This window comes from Prunus dulcis, chromosome 4 (assembly GCF_902201215.1).
Source record: "Prunus dulcis chromosome 4, ALMONDv2, whole genome shotgun sequence".
NCBI classification, from domain to species: Eukaryota; Viridiplantae; Streptophyta; class Magnoliopsida; order Rosales; family Rosaceae; genus Prunus; species Prunus dulcis.
Genome location: NC_047653.1, coordinates 597,234 through 605,447, shown reverse-complemented (window position 1 = coordinate 605,447; position 8,214 = coordinate 597,234). Strand labels below are relative to the sequence as shown.

Below are 8,214 nucleotides of genomic sequence, written 5' to 3'. Positions count from 1 at the left end.
CGCTGGGTGCTATGTTGGTCATAGTATAGCCGCGCGGCTATACCGCTGTCTATTTAAATTTTTTTAAATTAATTAATTAATTAATTAAATAAAGGATCCGCCTAATAGCGCCTAGGTGGCCGGTTTTTATTTTTTAAAATACGAATAAAATACATATGTATTTTATTCAGTAAAATTTTGCCAATTTACAACTGAAAAGTTATTAAAAAATACGTACGTATGTGTATATTATTTTCTAATTCCGCTAATTTTTTTTTTTTTTAAGGACCTTTCCTATTGAGAGAGGCGATAATATAATAAACTCACACATAACACATGTGCTATGACTCGAATCCAAAACCTTGTCTAGAATAGCAATTACTTCAAACTACTACGCTAGTGGGTCATTTGCTGTTCAATTTTTAATATAAGCTCTAAGTTGTACCATTTTATTTTTTTTTCCAAAATTAGAAAGTAAAGAATATAATTATTACCTCGTGGAATATGATTATTAGTTACGATAACTCAGACTCAGAAAAAGAAATGAAATCAAAATAGTAATGACTTGAAGTCAACTCACGGATTATCTTCATCAAATAAAAGTTAATAACAACTCATTTATGAGGAAATCAGGAGAATTGAATAGAAATCGATAATTATTTATTGAAAATCAGGAGATTATTAAACCGCTAGAACTTCCAGGATCATTAAACCGCTAGAACTTCCCGGATTATTTCATAAGAAATGTCGACAAAAAAAAAAACAAATTTAAATGTTGTTAAATTCTGCACTAATCAACCCTAAAACCCGTCGGAGGCCAATCATAGGGTAAGTTATTAATTTGTCGTATCCGAAATTATATAAAGAGAATCATGTCTCTGTATCTAAGCAAGCATTTTTTTGGTTTTTGGTGTCGCGTTAGAGATCTATGGAGAACCAATCCACAAACTGCAATGCTGCCGAAAATAAGGAGGTTTGGTCTTTTCTTCTGTTTTTTTTTAAAAAAAAAATATTTATAATCCGAGTCGTTTGTTATCTTGCTTGAGGAGCACTTTTCTAAGCATAATTCCACTTATTTTACTCTCTTTTTAATATACTTTACTACATATTATGATGAGTAATATATGTGTGTAATATGGTGTGAAAAAAAAAAAAAATTATGGTGAGAATGCCGACGAGGAAGAAGAGGAGCAAGAGAGGACGACAAAACCGCCACTTCATGGCAACCATAACAGATAATATATATATATATATATATATATATATATTTAAATGGTTTATAAGCTTAGCAAACTTTGTAACCATCGGATGGACGATGTTCTAAGGCACGTCCAGGCCCCCAACTTTAATTTCTTGGTGCTCAAAACGCGTCCTGAATTGTCTGAAAACAAGAAAGGATCAATCGATCCACCTTCTTCTTTTTCTTCCTCCCCCCTCTTCTTCTTCTTCTTCACCCATCATTTCTACAACAATTAATCCACCCGATATTATGTCCGTAAGTCATGTTCTTACTATATATGCTTTTTTGAGTTTTGGAATTTGACTTATACCTACTTGTGCTTCTTGTGAAGAAATTGATCGTGATTGGTTTATGTTGATTGTGGTTTTTGTTAGTTGGTTAGATATCACTGGATTCACTCCATGCATATATTTTCTTATTTTTATTGTTATAGGGTCATAAATTCTTTGCTTCATGAATGGGAAATTAATTATTTCATTTTCTTAAGGAATATATATTAGTTAAGGATTTATTTGATTAATTCATACCCTAAATTAATGTCCTTGCTTGATTGATACAAATTAGGAAATTTGAAATTTTAGATTTTAAGTGGCGTGATTCGTTTCGTATACATTAATTTCTCATCGATATTATTATTTGGTCGAGAGCATTCTCTCTGTTTTTTTTTAAAGGATCTCTCTCAAAACTTTTCACTTTTGTTTTTCTTTTGTAAAGTAATTAGTAGCTTTCTTTCTTGTTGAAATGACTACGTTGCAGAAAAAAACCCATGTCCCGAAATTTGGGGACTGGGACAGTGAAAATATATCCTACACTGCTTGTTTTGAGAACGCTCGTAAAGATGGGGTGAAGAGGAACCCAAATGATCCTGAAGAGAACCCAGAGGCCTTCAAGGCCATGCTTGATTTCCAAGCAGCACAGCCTCCATACAATGGCATGAGTTCCAGCAGCACATCAAGAACCTTGACAAACCCTAAAGCAGACCAAACTGGGGGAGACGCAGGCCATGGGGCGCATCGACGAAAGACTTCTGTAGGGAGCCGCAAGAGTAACATGTCGGAGTCTGGCAGTGAAAGGAGCAACTCAGATTATTCACTGTTGCAGCAGCAACAGTCAAGACACAGACGTGAGAGATCTGATAGAAGAAAGAGTAGTTTGGCTTCGTCTGGAACTGGAAGCGATCATAGCAGCACGTCCCATTCTCAGAGCAAGCCTAAGAGTACTACCAGTAGCCATCACTCTCACTCTGATCTTCTTAGTCACGACACTGTGAGTTCTCTTTCCGAACAAACACTAAAATCCTAACTGTTTTTGGTCTCGCTTTATAATAGTAGAGATTTCTTTCTCTAGGGTCATCTTGTTTTAATAATCTTGTGCAAAATTTGTAACGTGACAGCATACTAGAGTAGCGTCAATACCCAAGTTTGGGGATTGGGATGAAAAAGACCCCCAATCGGGAGAAGGTTTTACTTACATATTCGAGCAAGTGAAAGAAGAAAAAAAAACTGCATCACAATTTCCCAATATGCCCCAACAACAACCAGTCAATCATTTAAATAGTGCAAATAAACGTGGAAAATCTTCTTCCATTTCCAAATCAAAGGTATGGTTATGGTATGGTTGAGGCCGGCCAAAGCTTCTGTGATTATATATATACTTTACATTTCCTCATCATCAAGAGCAAACTACTAATAATATTTATATTCTTTTGTTCTTTCGTAGAGTTGGTGCTGTCTATTTTGAAGTGAAAGGCAGTGACATGGACATGGCTTTGCTTTGGGTCTATTTTGAAGTGAAAGGGAGAAGAAAAGTTTAATTGGTTGTTTTAAAGACCGGAAAGTTTATTTGTGGTTGTCATTAGTCTTTTTCTTAAGAAAATGTTTGCTATATTGACTTAATATTAAAGTAATTAGTACGTATTCTTGATCTTAATTTTTTTATAATCTTATTTGGGGTCATGCTATTGTATGTTAGTGTTATGCCTCATCTTGCATGAGGTTATATATGTAAATGAAGGATTTCATGCAAAGTATATATTATTGAGTTCGTTGACACGATAGAAAAAGAATGTAACAGCTATGCCCAACTTTTTTGTTTTCTTTTTTTGAATTTTTGTAGTTTCAAAGATTTCAAAAATCGAAATAGAAATGAATGAGCATAGAATTATAAGTTCTGGAAATACTTTAAAGATAAATTTTAGTATAGAATAATACTGAACTACCGCTTCAAATTATAGGAGCCGGAGGTGGAAATGAATTCTTTGGGTGAACTTAACTAATTTGGCAAAAAAAAAAAGAAAAAGAAAAAACTAATCTGAACATATGGGCGCTCGAATTTTTAGTTCAAAACTTCAAATTACGCACCCCTCTATTATTGTCCCCAAACGAAAATTAGCTTAGGTAAGAATGACGTACAGACGCCCCCACCTTCTTATGCTGTTCCTTACGCAGTTGCATTAATCCAACGGCCGACCTTGTTTTTTCATTTCCTAAGCGGGGCCCAGTTTCGACGTCCAAGTCCACCAGCATGATTATCACCTGGCAGGAACGTAAAAATCATATAAATCAATCTGATTCAACGTTCCACAGGGACTCTGGCCCCGCTTTTAATTCAAATGCGAACCGCTTTAATATTTCCACTGGCAAAATACCGTTTCGCCCAAGCGCCAAAACTGTTAGAGAAAAAAGAGATAAAAACCACAGAGCCGCTCTGGCCCTCTCTCATAATCTCATTTCGTTTTTCAAATTTCTAAGTTCCTTTTGGCTCTCAAATGGGTCCCGTCAGTCTGTGCCCGAAAGAGTACCAAAAGGTTTACCAGGAATGGTTCAACTTGGTTGATTCAGGTATAATTTGTTTCCGTCTGATTCTTACTGAGCTTTAATCAAATATTGGTTTTGATTCTTAGCTATGTTTTTCTGGTTCAGATGGAGATGGTCGCATTACCGGTAACGAAGCCACTAAGTTCTTCGCCCTGTCTAAGCTTTCTCGACAAGAACTCAAGCAGGTTTTTAAGTTTCACTTTGATATCAGGCTGATTTCTATTTTCCATTTCAGTGCTTTTAGCTTATGAATTTGTTTGTTTTATAGCCTAAACTAGTTTATTGAACTTGGAAAGTAAGATTTTGTGGTTTTACCCTCAGATCAGTAGTTTTTGGTTGCTAATTTGCTTTTATCTTGTATTTGGTCTCTTAGCCTCTTCTATGTGACAATCTGATGTATGGGGTTTGAAACTCATTTTCTGTTTCTCATTTATCATTGAAGGTTTGGGCCACTGCTGACAAGAAGCGACAGGGGTTTTTAGGTTTTACAGAGTTCATTACTGCAATGCAGGTTGTACATGATTTCTTTTTTGTGTAGAATATTTGGGATATGTTATATTAGCTATTGTAACAGAATCTTACTCGCTTCTGTGTTCGAATTGGATAGCTGATTTCCTTGGCGCAAGAACATGAACTAACCCCAGACATCCTCAAAACTGAAGGCAAGTGGAATATATTTGTTTAATACTTCTTTGCTGTTTTGCATTGCATGCATAAATTCAGAACCATACAACGTATACAATTTGACTAGGTCTCATTCATTTTTTGAAAGCCTTTCCTTGAGGCTGACAAGAATGTTATGCTTTCAGAACTCTCTAAACATTATTCTTATTTAATTGCAGTTGACTGGGAAAACATTAATCCTCCACTTATGGAAGGTTTGGATGGTCTGTCAGCCGTGAGTATCTTCCTTTTTCTTACTTCTTGACTTTGTGGCCTACACTGTAAAGATGAATTTCACTTATTAGTTTCTTGATTCTATATCAACAGAAAACCAAGAGTTCAACGACAAATGGACTTGAAGTAAATGGTTAGAAAATCCATCTAACTTTTGTGAATAAATGTGTTACAATCTTTTACTAAGTTTGTTTGTTGGTAATGATGTAGGAAGCATTCAATCTCAACCACCAGCTCAGTGGTTTGGTTCAAAATCAGTGAAGAAGGTAAGATCAGATGTCCTTTCTTCCACTGGAGATAATTTCTTATTTTGAATGATTTGCTTTAGAACTGCTGCCATGCCGTCTTTCCAAAATCTTGTCATTAGCATATATAGATAGTGATGCAAGTCTATCGTCCTTATTGATGGTTGAATTACAGTTAGGACTGTATCTTTATACTTGTTGTACATTTTTTTATTCAGTTGAATTATCTCCCTAACCAGTTTCTTCGCTTATTCAGTTAAAAGTAGTTAGTTTCCCTGTGTTCTAATTCACGGATATGACATTGTATTTTTCGTAGACATCTAACCCTGAAATTTGGTAACTGATATTCATTGTTTTACTCCCAAATCTTTGGTAAAGGTGTTTTTTCTTCTGTCTCTTATTATTTTGATTCTTGTAATCTACATATCAACTTGTTTTTCATATTTATAAAGGGATGCCTTCTCTTTCCTTATTGCTTAACTTGTTCAAATCCGTTTCTTCAGCTACCTCTTATTGCTGTTACATCTATAACCGATGGTTTGAAGAGATTGTACAACGAAAAACTAAAGCCATTGGAACTTACTTATCGCTTCAATGACTTTGTATCTCCATCATTGGTGAGTCTCATAATCTTCTATTGTATTTAGGAGGATATATATATGATTTTGTTAGTTCACCTCTTTATCATTCAAATTGGGATGGGGAATGAAATATGGTTTGCTCTTCTTAGCGTAATGTTTTGTTCAGGTACAGCATTTGCTAAATTTATGGCTGATTTATTTTTTTGCAGACTAATAGTGATTTTGATGCTAAGCCTATTGTCATGCTTTTGGGACAATATTCAACTGGAAAAACAACATTTATCAAACATTTGCTAAGATGTAACTATCCAGGTTGGTTAAGTTCTCTTTCATTTTATTTTGAAGTGATTAATTGATAACCAAACCATTTAATGACGTAACATTTACTTCTTTGAACAGGAGCTCATATTGGTCCAGAACCTACTACTGATAGATTTGTTGCTGTGATGGTATAATTTTTAATAACAATGATTCCTTTTTAAAACTAATTAAGTTTATCATTGTTTCTTTGTAATATGAGGTTTATTATGTGTCAAATGTTCTTGGTAATTCTGAACGATACTCATATTTTTGTACTTAGTCTGGACCTGATGAGAGGAGTATTCCTGGAAATACCATAGCCGTTCATGCAGACATGCCTTTTAGTGGGTTAGCAACTTTTGGGGGTGCATTTCTGTCAAAATTTGAGTGTTCTCAAATGCCACATCCAGTGAGTTGAAATTTTTTGATAACCATATATTTGTATTACATTTTCATCAGTATGTTGATCTTTCTTTTTTATGATTACAGTTGCTAGATGAAATTACATTTGTTGATACTCCTGGAGTTCTATCGGGAGAAAAGCAACGAACACAAAGGAGTTATGATTTCACTGGTGCTATATCGTGGTTTGCTGCAAAATGTGATGTTATTCTTCTTCTGTTCGACCCTCATAAACTTGATATCAGTGATGAGTTTAAACGTGTAATTACATCTCTACGGGGTCATGATGACAAGATTCGAGTGGTTCTAAACAAAGCAGATCAAGTTGATACTCAACAAGTGAGATGCACTTCTACTTTATATGTTGTTTTGGTTTTGTGCATTTTACTTTTTCTTGATAACACTTTTCAACTTATTAACTCTTCAATTACACATTGTAGTTGATGAGAGTTTATGGGGCATTGATGTGGTCACTTGGAAAAGTTTTGAATACTCCGGAAGTTGTGCGTGTTTATATTGGGTAAGCTTTCTAGTTTTGAATTTGTTAATTCTTTGAGCTGGTTTTATGCGTAGTTGATTTAAGTGAATCATGTTCTTGTTTTTCTTGGCTTTGCAGATCATTTAATGATAAACCTGTCAATGAATCAGCTGTTGGCCCTTTGGGTAAAGAACTTTTCGAAAAAGAACAAAACGATCTACTAGCAGATTTGGTTGATATACCAAAGAAAGCTTGTGATCGACGAGTAAGATTATATGTCTTATTTTGATATTTTCTGTTAGTATTTTGGTTGATATACCAAAGAATACTTGGTTACTTTTCCTCTTTGCCTCGCGCTTATGGCTTATACCGATGTAGATGCATATTGATTGATGTATAGTGTGTCCTTTTTTATTTCTATATTAGGTTCTTAGACTTGCACTGATAAAATTTGATTCTATTGTTGTAATTGTAGATCAATGAATTTGTTAAACGTGCTAGAGCTGCTAAGACTCATGCCTATATAATTAGTCATCTGAAAAAGGAGATGCCTGCTATGATGGGCAAAACTAAGACTCAACAACGACTGATGGATAATCTTGAAGATGAATTTGCAAAGGTCTCTCTTTAACACTATTTAGTTTTACTCCTATATATTCCAAGCATACTTACTCATATTAAGCTTTCCAAAAACAGGTTCAGAGGGACTTCCATTTACCAGCAGGAGACTTTCCAGATGTGGAGCACTTTAAAGAGGTCTTGAAAGGTTACAACATCGATAAATTTGAGAAATTGAAGCCGAAAATGATTCAAGCTGTAGATGACATGCTTGGCCGTGAAATCCCAGAACTATTGAAGAATTTCAGAAATCCTTATGATTAAAAATGTTGGTTTCTAGATATATGGCATGGTATATCAGACTATATTGTTCTATATTTGACCATCCATCCATTTTATTGTTGGTTGAATACCTTTTGAGAGTTGCATTCCCAGAAGTTGGAATGCATCATCATCCATGGCAATGTAAGATGTGAACATGATTTGGGTATTTGGGCTTTCATACTGAAAGCTTTGGCTTTTCTTAAGCTGTATGTGGGATGGTTCCATTTCTTTTCTCTTTTGCTTATTGTTTCAATACTGAATTTGAAATGGCTTTTCTTACCCTCTGAATCTGAATCAGTTTTCTAGTATCTTTCTCATTGGAACATAAAACAAATATCAATAGCCTGATAGATCAAGGTCATCTATTTGTGGATCTGTTGACGTGCCGACGCCT

The 8,214-nt window shown here is 34.7% G+C and overlaps 2 protein-coding genes across 2 annotated transcripts; both read left to right on the top strand.

Moving 5' to 3' along the window:
* The first annotated feature begins 1,960 nt into the window (after window positions 1-1,960).
* LOC117624110 (NOI-like protein) lies at window positions 1,961-2,521 on the top strand. Its single transcript, XM_034355248.1, has one exon. It carries the CDS (start codon window positions 1,961-1,963, stop codon window positions 2,519-2,521), a length of 561 nt encoding a protein of 186 aa, XP_034211139.1.
* A 1,281-nt stretch (window positions 2,522-3,802) lies between these two features.
* LOC117626457 (EH domain-containing protein 2-like) lies at window positions 3,803-8,106 on the top strand. The gene is made up of 16 exons (XM_034358167.1): window positions 3,803-4,059; window positions 4,141-4,220; window positions 4,478-4,546; window positions 4,643-4,697; window positions 4,878-4,933; window positions 5,026-5,065; window positions 5,143-5,198; window positions 5,681-5,794; window positions 5,968-6,070; window positions 6,158-6,207; window positions 6,339-6,467; window positions 6,548-6,799; window positions 6,901-6,980; window positions 7,077-7,203; window positions 7,414-7,557; window positions 7,635-8,106. Exons 1-16 carry the CDS (start codon window positions 3,987-3,989, stop codon window positions 7,818-7,820), a joined length of 1,614 nt encoding a protein of 537 aa, XP_034214058.1. The 5' UTR covers window positions 3,803-3,986; the 3' UTR covers window positions 7,821-8,106.
* Window positions 8,107-8,214: the final 108 nt, after the last annotated feature.